General features: G+C 39.6%; 1 protein-coding gene across 7 annotated transcripts in view; it reads left to right on the forward strand.

The window, feature by feature from the left end:
* COMMD10 (COMM domain containing 10) overlaps positions 1-20,069 on the forward strand; it is a 103,217-nt gene that overhangs the window by 19,850 nt on the left and 63,298 nt on the right. For 5 of the 7 annotated variants that reach the window (XR_014787695.1, XR_014787694.1, XM_084833918.1 and 2 more), the window contains exon 5: positions 3,936-4,046. The exons of 1 other annotated variant lie outside the window; for it this stretch is intronic. Coding sequence is in view for 4 of the 6 variants with exons in the window: in XM_084833918.1 (XP_084690044.1) it covers positions 3,936-4,046 (111 nt within the window). In the remaining 2 variants the exon portion in view is untranslated. Of the gene's footprint in view, positions 1-3,935; positions 4,254-20,069 lie in introns of those variants that run through there. One more of the 7 variants, XM_084833917.1, reaches the window with a different exon arrangement.

The raw sequence follows: 20,069 nt of genomic DNA on the forward strand, positions 1-20,069 counted from the left end.
TCAGATACGCAGACGATACCACTCTAATGGCAGAAAGCGAAGAGGATCTCAAGAGCCTCTTGTTGAGGCTGGAAGTGGAGAGTGCAAAAGCTGGTTTGAAACTCTGAGAAAACTCTCATTCCACAAGAAATGGAAGCAGTGACAGGTTTTATTTTCTTGGGCTCCAAGATCACCGCAGATGGTGACTGTAGCCATGAAATTAAAAGATACTTGCTCCTTGGGAGGAAAGCTGTGGCAAACCTAGACAGCTTAGTAAGAAGCAGAGACATCACCTTGCCGACAAAGGTTCGTATAATCAAAGCTATGGTTTTCCCAGTAGCAACGTATGGCTGTGAGACCTGGGCTATAAGGAAGGCTGAGCGTCGAAGAATCGATGCTTTCAAACTGTGGTGCTGGAGAAGACTCTTATGAGTCCCCTGGACTGCAAGGAGGTCAAATTAGTCAATCCTAAAGGAAATCAACCCTGAGTGCTCATTGGAAGGACAGATACTGAAGCTGAAGCTCAAATATTTTGGCCACCTAATGCGAAGAGAAAAGTCACTGAAAAAGACCCTGATGCTGGGAAAGATTGAAGGCAAAAGGAGACGGGGACGGCAGAGGATGAGATGGCTAGATAGCATCACCGATGCAATGAATATGGACTTGAGCACACTCGGGGAGAGAGTGCAGGACAGGAAGGCCTGGCGTGCTATGGTCCATGGGGTCACGAAGACTCGGACACGACTGAACGACTGAACAACAACAACAAGCTTATTTATTTAGCAGGGACAATCTGTTTCATCATCGCTCAAATACATTTTTAGGCCACTGGGTTCTCAAGCATCATTTATTAAGATCCAACAGAGTTGTGTTCTGCCCTCAAAGAAGAATGCTGTTCCTTGATGAAAGGTTGTGCAAAAGTGGGATGCTGGCCAGTTTCTCCTGCTGGTGGTTTGAGTTCTTCCAAAGAATACTGGACTAAGTGGACCTTTGTCTAATCTAGGAAGGCACTTAGGTTCTTCAGCAAAAGTGCATACTTAGAATAACATGACTATTGAAGACATCCTGAGTGTGCATCTATTGCTGCTTTGGAAACTGAAAACACATTGGTGAACTATTGGGAAGGGAGCAGGGCGGAACATAAACCTCTCAAGACTGAAGTCAGCCCATTCAGTATGCAATATGGAAGGTTACCCACTATCAGGAATGTTCTGCTTCTGGAAAACTATTTCAAACTTTGTAGTTTTACATATTAGGGGAGATAATACATTAAAAACTAGCCTTAAAATTGTTCTTGGTAAGCAGTCTACTGCATATAACAATATATGTTCATTCTCTTGCAAAAGCAAACTATATAAAACAACTTTGCTTATTTGAAATTCTTAATTCTCAGCATGTCTTTAATCCACTTCTCTGTGTCTGTATACCTTGTCCCATTTTATTGTGGCCATATATCATGTATTCTAAGCAGTCAGAATTGGATGGACTCTATTATATTCAATCTTCCTTTCAATAAAATAAATAGGTAAGCCACTCTGAAGCCCTAGGCAGCATACGGTACATTAATCAAAGATTCTGAAAACATAGCTATACTTCTAGAAATAGGGAAAGAAACTTCACTTCAATTGTATTGGAAGGCACGACCATTCAATCTATGAAAAGGTTACATGCTTTTTCCTTTGCTTGTTAGCCCCATTGATCTGCATTATAGTTAGTGTGATTGTTCCAATGCTTCTGTGGTTCTGATTTTTTAAAAGTATAAAATAAATCTAAAATGTTGCTTGTAATTTTGTTCTCAGTATGAATTTTGATGAAATAATCATGCCACAAAGAAAGCGTGGATGTGAGGGAAATTACATTTCTTAGACAGCACCGTCCCCCAGTTACATGGTGTAGGGGCACCACGGCATTGCTTGGGTTGGGCATGATAGAAAAAGGAGCTAGCATGGGACAGTAGATCTTCCAAGATGGATAAGCATGTGTGAAGTGCTTATGCCATGTGAAAGGATTTAGTTATTTTTTGTAGGTTGGAATGACTCCCTGTTGTGAAAGGGCTCAGATTTTATAATGGGTACTTGTGCTTGACTTGCATGATGAAATATGGGAAAGGACTTGTAGGTAAGTGGTAGAGCATGTGCTTTGCATGCAAGGGCCCAGGTTCAGCCCCTGGCATCCCCAGGTAGGACTGGGAAAGACTCTTGTTGAAAACCCTGGGGTGCCACTGCTAGTCAGTGTAGACAGTACTGAGCTAGATGGACCAGTGGTCTGACAACCGGGATGCTGATAAGGCAGCTTCCTGGTTGTCGATTATCTATGCCTTCAAGCATGTCAATGTTAGCTCAAAGTACTGATCCGGCAGAAGTTTATTGCAGCCTGTAAAGTGCTCACTTGCAACACGCTGAATGTCCCTTTGGCGACTGTGTGTCTGAAATGCAACAATTTTTGAGATCACTAAAACCATGATGGAAAAATAATTATGGGATACTCTCGCCTGCATATAAACCTTTGTCCCAACTGACCATTCCATCTGTTATCTCCTTATTTACATAGGAGACCACTGTATTTCTAAAATGGAGACATTTAACTCCATTTGGTCAATAGAAGGCCTTATTTCCCATCCAGCAGATCCACTAAAGCTGCACTGGTAATCTTTCAGTGAAAAGTGTAAATCCAGCATTAAAATTTATATTTATCAATTCTACTTCAAATGTTCACAAAATCATAAATGTTTCCTGCTGGAGGCTTTAAATATCATTCTGATGTACAGCATATAAATTGGTACACCATATGGTGCTCCTGTTTGGTTTTTCCCAGTGGAAGTCACACATCTAAACAAATGTGGTATATAAAAGAAAACATTTATAAATAACCTGGCTTTCAAATATTGCATAACATGGAATTGTGGAACAGCATGGCCAATAGGACCTGATTTCATCAAGGATCCTTTGTAGTACCCAACCATTCCTAAGAGATCGACTCACATAGGAAAATATAGGTTGCAGCTATACAAATTTTAGTATGGAGAAGCGAACAAGAGATGTCTTGTACCACTGGTGCCACTTTATCACACTATCAGTCTAAATATCCTAATGGGGATCCAGAATTTTCAGCCCATACTCCCATGCCTGCTGTTTCTGTTTTGGTCATTGTCGCCTGTAGAATATACAGCTCTGTTCTAGTTTACAATACTAAACTGAAGTAAAAATAGGATCAGCAAGTAAGACCACTTTTCCCTCATTCCCTCAATCCTAGTAGTTTCTCTTTCTTGTAAACTTGGCAACTGTTTTGTGATGCTTTCTTCTCAAAAATGTTTGTAAGGAAAGTACTGAAAATTTTTAAGTTTAGAAACCAATATGTAATGAACAGTTTGCAACTTTGCTTTTTAGTGCTTGCATTTTGATCCATTCAAGAAAGAAGCTCTTCCATTGAAGCTCTTGAATTTAATCTGTTACCCCTGAAAAACCAAAACAGCCTGAAAAACCAAAACAGCCTTTATTCTTGTTGCTAGAATCTGGTAACACATTTGTTGTTGTTGTTTAGGGAGCAGATCAGCTGATCTAAGGAAGCCCTGTTTTTACATAGTAACTTCTTTATCACAGGCTGTTTTTTTTGAGGCTCTGGCAGTTAATACCTTTGGGACTAGCAAAAATTTGTGCTTTGTGCCTTTCTGTCATAATAGCATACTTTGAACACTAGTTGCCGTTCAGCCTCATGACCAAGATGATTGTCGTAGAATAAGTAATACCTGCTATTTAACATGATTGCTGTAAGAGCAAGCAGATGAGGGTAAGGAAGGATGTATAAAGTCTGTAGAAACCCTGTTTCTTCCACAGTCCCTTGTCTGTCAAGTGTTTGCTGACTCCCTTCCCAAAATAGCATTGAAAACTCAAATATTGCCTGCTTTATTGGCACTTCTGGTGCTACATCTTATTTTAATATGCATTTGTGTTTCCCAGCTTGAGACAGTTGGATGGCAGCTTAACCTTCAGATGTCTCAATCCACCCAAGCAAAACAAAAATCTCCTCAAGCTGTATTAGAACTTGGAGTGAGCAATGAAGATTCAAAGGTAAGATGCCTTCTGTCTCAACCTTTTCTTAAGATCATTGCTACAACGCTGCAGGTGATCAGGCATGCATCCATTTTTAGGAACCGACGCAAGAAACAAGTTTATATAGACCTTGAGGTTTAAAGCTACTGAGATAACATCTTCCTGCTAAATGAGATGGATTTCTTCAATGTTGTATGTGTACTACACATGGCAAACTCTTCGTTTTTGTAGTAAATTATTATATTGAGACTTTTGCCTTCTTCACAGGCAAAAATCTTTTTGATAATCAAAGTGAAAGGTGAACCAGAACCTTTACATACAAAGTTTATCTGCATTATAATTTTAAAGCCATCAATAAACCTGAAGAGTGTGTCTATAACTCTAGCAGCAGTCCAAAGGAACTCTTCGTATCCTCTCACCTGCACAATTGGGACTTCCTTAGCAGTTCTTGCATGTTGCTGTTTCAGCTCCCACAGTGAACAAGAAGTTGCTTATTAAATCTAGGGGATTTTTTGTTCAGTTTCTATCCTGCTCTTTCTTGGGACCTCATGGCAGAGAATTCTGACAAAATGTGGTCCACTGGAGAAGGAAATGGCAACCCACTCCAGTATTCTTGCCAAGAAAACCCCATGGAACGTATCACAAGGCTAAAAGAGATGATGCCGGAAGATGAGACCCTCAGGTCGGAAGGTGTCCAATATACTACTGGGGAAGAGCAGAGGGAATTTCCAAGTAGCGCCAGAAAGAGTGAAGTGGCTGGGCCAAAGCCGAAAGGACACTCAGCTGTGGATGTGTCTGGTGGTGAAAAGAAAATCCGATGCTGTAAAGAACAATATTGTTTAGGAACCTGGAATGTCAGATCAATGAATCAAGGTAAGCTGGAGGTGGTCAAACATGAGATGGCAAGATTGAACATCGACATCTTGGGAATCAGCGAACTAAAATGGACAAGCATGGGCAAATTTAATTCAGGTGACCATCATATCTACTACTGTGGGCAAGAATCCCTTAGAAGAAATGGAGTAGCACTCATAGTCAACAAAAGGGTGGGAAAAGCAGTACTGGGGTACAATCTTAAAAACGATAGAATGATCTCAGTATGAATCCAAGGCAAACCATTCAACATCACAGTAATTCAAGTCTATGCCCCAACCACGGATGCTGAAGAAGCTGAGGTTGATCGGTTCTATGAAGACCTACAACACCTTCTAGAACTAACACCAAAAAAAAGATGTCCTCTTCATCATAGGGGATTGGAATGCTAAAGTAGGAAGTCAAGAAATCACTGGGATAACAGGCAGGCATGGCCTTGGTGTACAAAATGAAGCAGGACAAAGGCTAATAGAGTTTTGCCAAGAGAACATGCTGATCATAGCAAACACTCTTTTCCAACAGCACAAGAGGCAACTCTACACATGGACATCACCAGATGGTCAATATCGAAATCAGATTGATTATGTCCTTTGCAGCCAAAGATGGAGAAGCTCTATACAGTCAGTAAAAACAAGACCTGGAGCTGACAGTGGCTCAGATCATGAGCTTCTTGTTGCAAAATTTCAGCTTAAATTGAACAACGTAGGGAAAGCCACTAAACCCTTCGGGTATGACCTAAATCATATCCCTTATGAATATACAGTGGAGGTGAGGAATAGATTTAAGGGATTAGACCTGATAGACAGAGTGCCTGAGGAACTATGGACGGAGGTCCGTAACATTGTTCAGGAGGCAGCAACCCAATCCATCCCAAAGAAAAAGAAATGCAAGAAAGCCAAGTGGCTGTCTGATGAGGCTTTACAAGTAGCTGAGGAAAGAAGGGAAGCGAAAAGCGAAGGAGAAAGGGGAAGATATACCCAACTGAATGCAGAGTTCCAGAGAATAGCAAGGAGAGACAAGAAGGCCTTCTTAAATGAACAATGCAAAGAAATCGAGGAAAACAATAGAATGGGAAAGACTAGAGATCTCTTCAAGAAAATCGGAGATCTCAAGGGAACGTTTGTGCAAAGACGGGCATGATAAAGGACAAAGAAGGCAGGGACCTAACAGAAGCAGATGAGATTAAGAAGAGGTGGCAAGAAAACGTCTATTTCTGCTTCATTGACTATGCTAAAGCCCTTGATTGTGTGGATCACAACAAACTGTGGCAAATTCTGAAAGAGATGGGAGTACCAGACCACCATACCTGTCTCCTGAGAAACCTGTACGAGGGTCAAGAAGCAACAGTAAGAACCAGACATGGAACAGCCGATTGGTTCAAAATTGGGAAAGGAGTACGACAAGGCTGTATATTGTCACCCTGCTTATTTAACTTATATGCAGAGTACATCATGAGAAATGCCGGGTTGAATGAGTCACAGGTTGGAATTAAGATTGCCGGGAGAATTATCAACAGCCTCTGATACGCAGACGATACCACTCTAATGGCAGAAAGCGAAGAGGATCTGAAGAGCCTCTTGTTGAGGGTGGAAGTGGAGAGTGCAAAAGCTGGTTTGAAACTCTGAGAAAACTCTGATTCCACAAGAAATGGAAGCAGTGACAGGTTTTATTTTCTTGGGCTCCAAGATCACCGCAGATGGTGACTGTAGCCATGAAATTAAAAGATACTTGCTCCTTGGGAGGAAAGCTGTGGCAAACCTAGACAGCATAGTAAGAAGCAGAGACATCACCTTGCCGACAAAGGTTCGTATAATCACAGCTATGGTTTTCCCAGTAGCAACGTATGGCTGTGAGACCTGGGCTATAAGGAAGGCTGAGCGTCGAAGAATCGACGCTTTCAAACTGTGGTGCTGGAGAAGACTCTTATGAGTCCCCTGGACTGCAAGGAGGTCAAATTAGTCAATCCTAAAGGAAATCAACCCTGAGTGCTCATTGGAAGGACAGATACTGAAGCTGAAGCTCAAATATTTTGGCCATCTAATGCAAAGAGAAAAGTCACTGAAAAAGACCCTGATGCTGGGAAAGATTGAAGGCAAAAGGAGAAGGGTACGGCAGAGGATGAGATGGCTAGATAGTATCACCGATGCAATGAATATGGACTTTAGCACACTCCGGGAGAGAGCGCAGGACAGGAAGGCCTGGCGTGCTATGGTCCATGGGGTCATGAAGAGTCAGACACGACTGAACAACAACACAACAACTGCTTAAAATACCAGTTAAATATGTAATATGAAGAAAATTACCCTGTGCTGCTTCAACTCTGATTGGTGAATGCCAGTTCAAATAGAAAAATGATGCAGTGTTTCTGAAAACTATTCGGACTCATTCTTTGATGGATTTCTAGGGGAAAGGAGTACCACAGTTCTGGGGAAGTCCCCAAGAACTCTTCTTTATGTACACTTGCTGTCTGAACATGGTACACAGATGGTGCAGTCAGGAGAGTGCTCAGTCTTAATGGTACAATTAAGAGTAGAGTTGATCTTAAAGGTAGTCATAGAGCACAGGGGAAAGAGAATATCTAAGCTTTGCATACCATTAGATAAGAGCTTGAACTCAACGTACTTTAGATTGTAAGATATGTAGAGTCCAAGCTCTTAAGAGCTTTATCGGCAACGCCAGCACTTTGAGCCATGTCAAAGCAGAGGGAGGAGCCAGTGCCAACACTGGATCAATGGTATAATGTTCTCTGTGTAACTTCACTCTATGAGGAGATGGATGAGCCACTCCGTTAGGAAGCTTATTGGGAGTTATCAAGGGCAGCTCCACCTAGAACTCTTTACTGTAGTCTAGTCTCAAAGATATGTCCTGACGAGGTGGAAAAGGTTGTAGCTTTTTTACTTCCTGCCACTGTCTAAACACCTAGGGTAGTTTTGTATTCAGAAACACCTCAAGACTGAAGATCTGATGACCAAGTTGAGAATGAACACCATGCCAAAACAGAGCCATAGAAAAGCACCAAACACAAGGACACTTGAACCGGTTGGTATGGTTCCCAACAGGCTTCAAAAAACTTTTTTATCAAGGAGAAAGTTTCTGTAAAAGAAATACATGCACATTACATTCTAAAAGACAACACCCAATATAATAAACTACGTTAAACAAATATTACAGTATCTGACACTAATACAACTAAAGAGCATTGAGCATATTTAAACTTAATATTTGACTCCCACTACAATGAACTAGATAGAAAAATACCAACCACACCAATCTGTGCAGCTGTCTTTGTGTTTGGAGAATCAACAACAACTATTGCTCCTCTGCCCCTACTGCCATTGTTACAAGATTAGTTGGCATATCTGTGTTCCACTTCAGTCAGCTCACCCAAATATATTCTTTTCCCCATCCCACCCATCTCGTTCAGTAAATGACCAGGCAGTGGGTAAACAGTAATGCAGTAGGACTTTGGGTAAATGAGAGGGACATGGGTGTCCTCCACATATGATGCTGACATCCAGAATTCTGCACAATTTCACCTGTGGGATTCCACAGGGAAGATCCTAGGAGAAAATGAATAGTTGCTTTTTGCCATCTTCTGTAAACTCCCTGAGGGAAATGAGCAGATTTACCCAAGAAAGCCCTTCAAGCATCAAGTTATTCCATTTTCAGAGCTTCCAGCAAAACATGGGAAACAACTCTTGACCATGCGTAACTCCCTTATGTGGTTTTGCATAGGTCTCTTATGTCACATTGAAATAGATGCTAATGCAACTTGCTCCTTGCACCAGTAGAAGGCATCACTTTTTGCACTCATCGGCTCAAAGAGGTGCTGTGTGTACCTCCTTCATGAAAGTGACACGTGAGATTTGGTTAACTTTATAACTTTCCCTATATAGATTATAAACAGGGTTCTATATCTGTGGGGTCCAACTCACAGATTTGGCTCCAGTTAAGTGAATAATCACTTAGTACTGCTTTCCTCAACCTGATGCCCTCTAGGTGTGTTGGACTATAACTCTCATCATCCCCAGCCATCATGGGTGATGGCCATGCATGCTTTTAATGATGGGAGTTTTAATCCAGCACGTCTGGAGGCCACCAAGTTGGAGAAGGCTGACTTAGCATATGACATTTTCACTTGACAGTACTGATGGAGCTCCTTTTTGGAGAAGTGTATCCATGAAAAGGTTACGCAGGAGTCTGCAAAGTGCTTGACAGTTTGCTACTGGTGAGCACATGGGGCTCTGAAAGGAGCAAGACAGCTTGCTGGTTTCTAGCCTTTCACAGTATGAGGCTTGGGAGGGTCTTTTTCCCTTCTGCCAGGTCATGTACCAAACTGTAAAAGATCTGAAAAGCAGTGAAACATCTTGCTGCTTTTTGAGCCTTTTGAAGACTTTTTGTGCTAGAGTGACAAGAAGCTCCTGCTCACCTGGCTTTGGGTGGGTGTGGGTGGGTACCCTTGCAGTCATGCTGGGTCTGCTTCATATACCTTGGGCAAGACCTCATTGGCCCAGATTTTGACTTGGTACACAGCCCTTTCTTTAGATATGAATTTTTAGTCCTTATTTAGAAAACTATCAGTATGTTGTTTGAAAGTACTAATAAGATCATGTGCATGTTGCAGCTTGAAACTTAATAAAACTTTAACAAAACCAACTACAACAGCATTATACTGTTCAAGCCTTTGGTAAAAACATACATTTCCTCATGAAACAAATGTTTGATTTAATTATTTCTTTTCAGGAGCATATACAAACTTGTTTTCAAGGATGGTGGAATATTTTTGCCTTTTCCCTCTAATTCTGCTATGTTGATTTCCTCTTTTATAGCAATGGGATTGTATTCTTTCTAGCCCAGGAAAGCACTGACAAGAAATATTTTCCTAATAGTAGCCTGTGTTTGAATATTCATTGACTCAGATGTTTTGCATTGGCTCACCAGAGGGCAGTAGAGCTCTTCCAAGTGTTTGGGTTTCTTTCTTTGACATGTTGAAGTTAGTAGTGTGGGAAACTGTCTTTATCTTTTTAATCTGTATAGAAGGTTACAGTAGGTAGGTATACGTATAACTCACATCAATGCTTTTAAGTCAGTACAAATGAAAGTGATTGTTTGACAATGACTCTGATCACAGAAATAGTTTGTATTTGAGTGTTGTAATTGACGTCTGGAAAAAAAAAACATTTTGGAGATGGGAAATTACTTCCCCAGTTTAAAGAATCCCAAAAGACTGAAAACCCAAAGGACTTTTTATTAGGACCCTTTCCTCATAAAGAGCCACAGTAGTTTTAAAAAACAAAAACAAAGCTTGCGTATGCTACCATGCTTTGCTTGTTGTTCCCGGATGGGAAGCAAAGAAGGGATGCAGGCACACGACAGAATATTGTATGCTTCCTGGAGCTTGTTTTGACCACAGATGTTTCCACTACAGAAGAGAGAAGCCATTGTTTAGCTTAAAAAGCAGTTTGTCTCTTTGGCAGTGGAAACCATCATAAAATAATAGTAAGCAAAACTCTTCTCCTTTGGATAGAGATGAGAACTGATGTGGGAAATTACTGATTATGTATGTTCTGGTAGCATTTGAATATAGTGGTGTATATACTGTTTGTATTTAGTGTTCCATGAATGAATTAGACATGTGCCATCAATGGGAGAAGAGTGAAGTGTGTAACCCGAGAAGGTGCAGATTAGAAATCTATTTTCTATTATAGGTGCAGATTAGAAATCTATTTGTTGTAGATTAGAAATGTTGATTTTAAAAGAAAATCCAGTACACTGTCTTCATTGTTCCCCTGCTGCTTCTCTCCCTGTCCCCCTTCATTCTCCCTCAGTTAAAGGTGATCATTATCTCTGTGGTGAGTTTCCCATCAACTTGCCATGTGAATTGGGGCCATTCTGCAGTGACTTTCCCTATCTCTACTGGTGGCCACTGTTGATATGCATTATAGGCAGGGAAACTCCCTTTATGATGGCCTGATTCATGTGGTGAGTTCTGCTTTGCAGGAAACTCACTATAGGGATCCTGATTCCCACGGCGAAAGTAATATCTAAATTGGCTTTCCCCCCCCCTTTTTTTAGTCTGGAATGGTTGGGAATGCAAACAGTGATCCTGCCATTGCATGCTTAGTTGTTATTGTCTGAACTATCTGGTTACTGGAAAAATAATTATAGCATTTTAAAAATATTTCTTGTTGGAAAATCAAACCCTTATTGATCTACAGCTATGAAATGAAGTAGGCATAAGGAAATCATTGAACTGAATCGTGCAAGCTAATTGGTTAAGATGAATGTTTTAGTAGGATGATATTTGTGCTATCATGCCAGAGCTCTTACTTGGCTTTTGGGGGGAATATATTGTATTATAGCTTATAATGTTCTGACTGTGGGGAAAATATGGCTGTCTAAACTAGCAGTGATTGCAAACTGATGAATAGAGATTTTGGTAAATTCAGATCTAATAATTTCTGGTAGAAATAAACATTCTGAAATGCACTCCGTTTTGTTTGGGGTTACATTTAATCTGCCTTTCCCCAGGATGGTACCATGAAATCACCTTGACAACAAAGGATAATTTATCTTACGGTAAATTGGATTAGAGTCTGATTGGAGGGAATGCTTTATTTGTGGGAAGAGTTTCAAACTGGAGACAAACTAGGGCATTTTGATGTAAATCTTTAGGATGAGAAACGTTTTTGTTAATATTTTCTGAAATCCTATTTTAGCTTACTGTTTTAGATCCTCTTACTGTCTTGTTTATTATTTTATGTAAAAGTCTTACTCTTAATCATGGGTACCGCTTACAACACAATCATATGGGAAGTAAGCCCTACTTGTAATAAGACCTACTGGGACTTATATCCAGTTAAGTATGCATAGGATCGCAGCCTTAATTCCTACAACTTTACAGGGAATTTGTTCATGCCCTGAAATAACACTAATTTCAAGGAAATATTTATTTTATTTTATTAACATTTTTAATACTTTGAAACAATATTCTATTTAAACCCACCTGACTAGGTAACATTTCTCTTTGTGGACCAATTGACTATCACGCTTGAAGTTTGCAAAAAAAATAATCAAAGGAACATATATTTTAATTCTTAATGGCTATTAACAGAGTAATGAAAAACAGATGGGGGAGAGAGAGTCCATGTTGGAGGCGCCGTCAAATTGAAAACACTGTCATGCCAGAACCAGGGCAGGGGTGTGTTGGGGGAATGGGAAGGATTTTGGATCCCCAGATTCAAAATGGTTGAGAGTGGCACCACACATACCCTTTTCACTGTTATTGCCAGAAGGACAACAAAGGTTTCCATGCACACAAAAAGGAAGCCTGTGAGGGTGGGCCTCCCTGTCTGTGGGTGGAGAGGGAGATCCATGCCATTTTATGGTCCCCAGGACACCTCCCAGAAGTCATAGGATTTCAGTCTAAAATACTTTATTGACATATCCTATATACAGAAAAGAAATTTGCTGACACAGTGGACCATAAGACTAGTCTGCTAAATGCTAGTTGCAGTCTCATTTGCTGCTGCTTAAAGGGACTTTAAGAATTTAAAGGGACTTTAAGAATAGTGAGGTTTTGAGTGTTTGGCCTTTTCTTCGAAGACAGAGTATGAGATACATAGCCTATTCTCCTGAAACCTGGTGGAAGTGGTGTTGCGTCCTTGCCTTGCCTTTCTCAACAATGTCCAATTATAGTGGGTTCATTAAGACCATGCTGTAACATTAAAGGCTATGCTAGTCCTTTTAAAATTCCAATATCTACAAATTCTGCAAATTTGTCCATTCTAAGATTTCCACATTTTGAATAGTAAACATAATCAAATTAAATCTGTATCTACTGAATAATTGTACTCCTTTGTTCATTAGTTGATTTTAAGCTCTCTTCAGATCTTGAAATATGAAAAGTAGCTGTGTGAATATCTGTGACCTTCTTAGAAATATTTAAGCAGTAGAGAGCTATATTCTGTATTAGTCATGTTGCTTCCTAATAGGTGTGCCTAATGAAACCTGCTGGAAGGTAAAATCCATCATGCTGTGCAACTTGATTTATTTCAGTGGAGCTTGTCCAGGACTCCCACACAAATTCTTTCATCTAAATTGGACGTGGTACAGCAGTAGTTAGTGGGTAGAGCACTGCAATGCTGAACAAACAGACAATTAAAGGAATTTATTTTCCAGAATTTTCTAGATGATTATTAATTTCAGCAAAATAAAATATTAAAATGTAAAGATAAATTTGCAGCAGACTTATTATTTCTATTTCTTACAAATTCTGTGCTAGTTTTGCTTTTTAACAGCCTGACTAAAGTCTAGTCTTATTTTCAATCAAGTTGTTTTTGAATTGGAACATGGTGTGGATAGGTGGTAACACTAAATACTAATTATAGTTGAATAGAAACATGCTAATTAGCTTCTTATAAACTAAATTTACGTTTTTTCCCTTTCAAACTTGGAGCTCCTTTTCCTAGTCTGTTCTAATGAATTACTGAGAAATATATAGGGTCTTTGCAAGCCTGTCCACAGGATCCTGAAAATGCTTCGACTCACCAAGTTTGCCATTCCTGATGACAGCCTTCTTTTCGACCAAGACTGCACAGCAGGGAAAATAATTTTATCCATCTACTATATCTGTGCTCTCTGCCCATTCTTAGCTGGAAATTTGCTTTGTCTTTTTTTCCTTCCAAGGAAGGCAGTCAAGCCGTAGCCTCATACATTATGGATTTTCAGAGAATACATGGGCCTTTACAAGGTGGGAACTTGTGGTTGCTGCTGTAACCAGCGACATTTGTAAAGTTTGATTTTAGATGGTTCTTGGTAATTTTTAGATCTTCAATTCAGTTCTTATAAAATGCAGAACTCTTATAGTAGAGAGAGAGAGAGAGAGAGAGAGAGAGAGAGTGTGTGTGTGTGTGTGTCTCTTATTGGGTGAAATCCATTGGTGTCCATCTGCCCAGCAACAGAACAGATTCTTCCACTCCCTGGCAGTCCTTTGTGTGCCTCTGCAATCTGCTCCGGCGGGTTGGGGGACTCTCCAGAACAGATCTTGGGAGTGCAGGGGGATGCAGGGGAGAGGAAGGGAAGTCCTGTTGCACAAATGGAAGTCTGTTCACATGATGTAATGTTACCCATTATTTTGACCACACTTATAGAAATGGCTATTTTGGTTCATTCTTCGAATGTTACGGCATTCATTCTTTCAAGGAAGTAAAAAATCTTTCCCTGCTGCTATTACCATGTGAAGTGTAGTACTTTAACATTTTTTTTTTAACATTAGTAAAGAAATGCAATTTTTAACTGGTATGGGTTTCTCATGGTAGCGCATCAAGGTGTTTGTTGTTCGCCAGCATTGATTTTTCATGCAGGTGATGTTAAACGTTTTTCCTCTTCTACCCACTAGCCATGACAGAGGTGAAAAAGTACCATTCTAGGGTATGACAGAATTGCATACCCTACAATGTGGGACTATCCTGACTTAGTGCCACCCACTTCAGACAGTAAGCCATGGTCACATCACACAGGGTAGACCACCTGCTATTTTTTCATGACTGTGAAGGTCACTGTTCCTCCAAGATCAAACAAGAAAGATAAGTGACGTTTCCCTGTTTGTGCATATATCTGAACCTTGCACGTACAGTTTTATCAAGATATGTGCTAGCAGAAAATTCATGGTGCCACTGAAGGAATCTGCTATGAAGACTGGACACAAGGACACATGATGCAAAGTGGCTGCATAATTGTGAAAGCTATTGGCAACTGAAGTGGGAGTCATACTGCAGGATGTGAGGTTGGCTTCCTCTCTCCACCCCCTCCACACAATTGCATGGGGGTAGCTGTTCAGAATTGAATGAGGAACTTCATACTTGGAATGAGAGCTGTCCTTCTTAATCTATTAAGATTGAAGAATATTTACCCATGCTCTGTTTAACAATAAGGAACATTTTTATTTTATGGAAGTTATATTTTGATATGGTATAAGTATATTTCTAATAAAAATAAAAAAACGGATCAAAAGGTTTTTCTTTTACTAATTCTTGTTAGTACAAAACCAAAACTGAATCGACCTAGAACAAATTTTGGTGTATTGCTTGAAGTATATGAATCAGCAATAGATCCTTGGCAGCCAAAGGCTTTCTAAATACTGGAACTTTAGTTTAAAAACTATAGTCATAAACTAAATAATGCAAACTGTTGAGAAATTACCAATTACATTTCCCCTCCCTAAAATCTGTCTTGTTTGAAATGCTGAAGAATACACTCCATATTGTTGAGCTTTACAAATACTATGTGGATTTAAGGGAGCAGGTGCAGTCACAGTGCTCGAGCTACCATTACAGTCATGCTTCAGGTAGGTGAAGGTACAGGTCACCACCTCAATCAGTTACAAGGCCAGCAGTTTACATCGATCTTGTTGTGCAGTTTGCAGCAAACACGATTGCCACAAGCAGCTATTCTACAGCCAGCTTTGTCACATTTGAAGTTGTGTTAAATATTTCCTGCTGTTAAAGCCTACTGAGTACTGTTTCTTTGCTGGAAAGGCGGAGCATAAATCAAATGAACAAATAATAAAGTTATGCTTATGAGCACAGAGATAGAAGACTTAATTCTTGAACTAGAAAAAAATGTTGCCAATGGTTTGGACCTTAGCTTCTCTTCCATGAATAGAATGGGGCTTTCTTGCCTTCTCTTTCCCACTGCGGCACTTTGCACCCTCCACTCTTGTGGGTTGGAGGATCCTTGAAAATGGTGTGGAGTACAGGCAGGGGGCTCCAGGTGGAGTGGGGAGTTGGCTAAAATTGCTCTTCTCCCTTACATGAATGAAGGCGCAACTTGGGATACAAGCCAATGTATCCTAGTTTGCATCCTTGGGAAAAAATCTCATTAAATGGATGTCTGTAGAAAATTACTACTAATGCAATCAAAATACACCTTTTCTGAAATGCCTTTCGTCTGATCTAGTTGAAAGAGATGTCAGGTAGAAAAAGGGATATGTCTCCCCCCCTGCTCCCAATCATCTGGCTATTAATTTTAAAATTGTTTTTTCTACAAGAATGAAATAATTATAAGTGACAAAAGCCTTAAATATATCCTTTGTCTTGGCATGTTCCCTATGTAGAAGCAATTGCAGAATTTCTAGTATTTTGTAGTATTTCTGTGTATAGCTAGGCCTTGTAGTCAGAGGTTTTGCAGAGTTTTCTGTGCAAGCTGTTGCTACTTTTCAGTTATTGTTTAGTCTGCTGCTACTATCTTCTCCCCTGCACGCCTTCTTCTCCCAGTATACAATTCAGAAATGGCAACATGGTAAGAGGAGTATTTGACCTTGTATTCTGTACAGTTTTTTATCTATACGCTGCACTTGTATTTCAGAAAACTCTAACCAGGACCAACTTAGACAAACTCCTAGTCATTGGAAACAAGAAATGCTGTAAGCAATATTTGGTGGTTTCCCCAGCCTTTCATTTTTGTTAAAAGAGGGGGAAAGGAAAGCTAAGGAAAAAGAAAGAGTGATAGAAACAGGGTGAAGTGATAGAGAAAAAGTATTGCTCAAATAATAAGGGCTTTCTTTCTAAAGGATAAAAAGCCACAGAAGGTGGAACAGCTAAGGAAAGGATTGGAGACATTATTCTGGATATTGTATACTGCATTGTCTCTTTAATACTATGCAAAGGTTGTAGTGACTGCAAGACTGGAAGTTCAGCCGAGGACATGCCTCTGGGTGTTACATGCAACTCTGTTATATGTTTGAGATATTAGGACAACCCTAGCCAGATGTTTTGGAAAAGGGCATAGTATTTTCTGTTATAGCTGCTATAATTTCTGGAGTAGCCCACTAGCAGCTGTTCTATAAATTGGTCTAGTTGATCAGTCATGGGCAACTTCATCATTGACTGTTGATGCATGAGTTAGATTAAAGGACGCCTCTTCTCTATTCTCAAGGGAGATAGCACAAATGTAGCTCCCCAGCTTCCAAAATGAATCTGGCATGACCTAAAATGTTAAAGGGAGTAAACTTGAAAACAGCACTGTGTGTGTCGCTTTTATTATATCTCATATTAATGTCAGCCCAGGTAAACTGATGCTTCCAGTTTGCTTCTGAATGTCAGAGAATTAAAGGGCGTGGCTTAAATAATTGGGTAAAATGTAGGTACTTGGTTTTTTCTCTTGCTTATTGTAAGACTGTTCCACTCATTGGCTACATTTGGATGTAACACTAAACATGGTTTAGCATTATTAGAACAAGCTGTCCTCCCTTTTCCTCCAGCGAGGCTATGAGAAGATCGCACGTTTCCACTTCTGTTTTTGATTAACTGCAGCTTAGTGCATTGTCCAAAAACCCTACTGTGGTTAATCGTAACTATGCTTTGTTGAAACAACCCAGCTTCAAACCATAGTTTATGGAACTAACTTGTTTCAACAAGCCATACTTAAGATTAATCACAGTTTGTCCAGATTCAGATGTTACAACAAGCAATAATTAATCAAAAATCAAAGCAAAAGCTTCCACATTGTTTTTCGCAGCCAGACCAGTGAAAATGAGGAGCACAGAGTCTGAGTCTCACTGCTATTCATTCTTGTAATGCTAAACCGTGGTCTAGTGTTGTGTCCCAACACAAATGTTGTCACCTACAAACAATGTTGCAGCAGTGCTGCACTATCCATAACAGTTTCCTGCAGTTTTCTTTTCTATGAATTGGGAGAAATTGACTTCAAATCTGAAAGTTTGTCACTGAATGTTGAATCTTTTTCCCTACACCCCAGTATTTCAGAAACAAAACTACTTGTTCTGTGTACTTTAAGTTTCGGTCATATCGTTTTACCTTATAACATGGACAAAAATCCTAGTATAATTGGTTATAATAATTACTTTTCCAAAGTCCAATGGTTTTCTTTCCTACCACTCTGACTTATTGGACTGAAGAGTATTCCATGTGTTATTGGTTTAATATTTCCACAGTTACAGGCTTGTGCTATATGCTCACCAAATCAGTAATGTTAAGTGCATACAATTCTTTTCTCCCCACCCCCTACATCTCATGTACATCACAGGTAAACTCACTGGGGACAGTGATTATATTACCGTTTTACTAGTATAAAGCATCAGTCTATAATTTGCATTTATTAAGACCACAATGTTTGAACGGACATTAGGGCTATTTTAACAAATGATGCAAAGAATGCCTGTTAGTCTGAAATGTGTTGCATATGAATATTAATATGAGATTAAAAGCAGAAACATCAAAAATCTGCATGCGTACTTGTGAAAATGATCTTTCATTGAATTATAAGATGTTAAAAATCTACAGTAGGATGCACTAGTGTATCCTAATGTTACAGCATATTAAAAATCTATGGTAGGATGCACTTGGTAAAATGAACTGATTTCACATTGCTGCCAGCCGCAATTGGATTTATTTGGATAAACGGAATGATAAAATACTAAACGAAACAAAAGCCCTCCCATGCATGGAGAATACTTAGTTCTTGTCCTAGAACAAGTAAATAGGCATATGATGGTGTCTTTCTGCTGCCTTGGTCTTGCCCATGCTCACTGTGCTGTGGGAGTGGTCAGTCCTGCCAATCCAGGAGCAAGCACATTACCCCTGCTATCACCAGTAAAGTTTTAGATTAATACCAAAATGCAGTGCAAGTAAAGAGTGATGTATTTACTATAGTTACAATTCTGTTTTGGAAGTTGACAAAAGAAGCATCTTACCGTACTGGTATCTGTTTACTCAGAAACAAAACTGCCAAGTTCAGTGGGACTTATTCCCAGTTAAGTGGACATAGGACTGCATATTAAGGCAATAATCCTATACTGGCTTACCTGGGAGTAAGCTCCACTGAACTCGATGGGGTATACTTACTTCTGAGTAGATATGTATAGGATTGCACTGTTAATCTTATGGTATTGATAAAAACAATATATTCCCCAAGTTTTAAATACTCAGTGTATATCCTTATCAAAGCAATACGCTATTTTCATGAAACTTTTTTCCATAGATTCTCCCCGCCCCCCCAGATCTGAATCCATCTCTGATTGCTTACTGCAGCTACACTTTTATCAAGATTTTTCAAACTACAAAGGAGCTGCAGATGCATTTCATGTCAGACTTAAAATGATGCATGCCTCATTTTAAAGCTCCAGCTTTTAGTAATTCCACCTCAAAGCTTTAACAGTTTATGTTGTACTATGGTTCAAAATGATATAATAAATGGTAAATACCCCTGTAAGCAACAACTGCAGATCTCAGTTTCAAGGCTCCATGTGAAGTTTTGATGCTTTTTAAAAAGTTTCTGACAAATATAAATATCATAGGCTCTATCCAGTGTTAGTCCTACTTAGAGTAGACCCATTGAAATGAATGGGGCTTAACTTAGCGTAACATTGGATACAACCCCTTACATTCAGGAAACTAATGGAATAGCAGGTCTAATGTTTAGCATTCAGAATATGCTAATCCTATATAGTGAGAGCTGATACTATAGCATACCGTTGCACAAGCCAAAAGTGCTCATAACTTCACATCACGACATTCTCTGTTGGCTTAGGTTATATGCACAGGCCATGCAAATCAAGCCTACAATATAGTACCACTCTAGTTACTTTAAAATGTTTTAACAAAACAGTGGAAAACCTTCGGGGCGGGGGGGGGGGGTATGTCTAATAATACAGAATACGAGAAATGCCCTGAATAAATCTTCTGAATGTTTCACAGTACACTAGAATGTTAACAGCCCAGTGATGATTCAGGCCTGCCACAGTCTTTTGTATTTCTGTTTCCCCAAAGTAATAACATGTGAGGTCATGATTGCATGCAGGCTTTAGGACTAACTTGGGCATCTGTCGTGCCCTGCAATATCACGAATGAGAAGTCATTTTGGCAAAGATAATGATCTCATGAAATATCTGTTAACAGGAAGATCTCATGGCTGCATTGTGGCTGCAATGCTTGGAAAGATTTGTAGACATTAAAATTGTCATGTAAATAAAATAGATTTGTGTTCAATTGTATGTCCAGACAAGGCCTATATGCTGCTAGAACAGTAAGCCATTGTAAGATTGTTATTCTTTTGAGGTAGTTTTCCTCCATGGAACACTTCCTTGTCCATTCATGTCCCTGGGAACTTGTTGTTCTGCACTATTTAACCCAAATAAGGCCCTATTTT

This window comes from Heloderma suspectum, chromosome 2 (genome assembly GCF_057233095.1).
Source record: "Heloderma suspectum isolate Gila_16-S chromosome 2, 16-S_ref, whole genome shotgun sequence".
Taxonomy (NCBI): Eukaryota; Metazoa; Chordata; class Lepidosauria; order Squamata; family Helodermatidae; genus Heloderma; species Heloderma suspectum.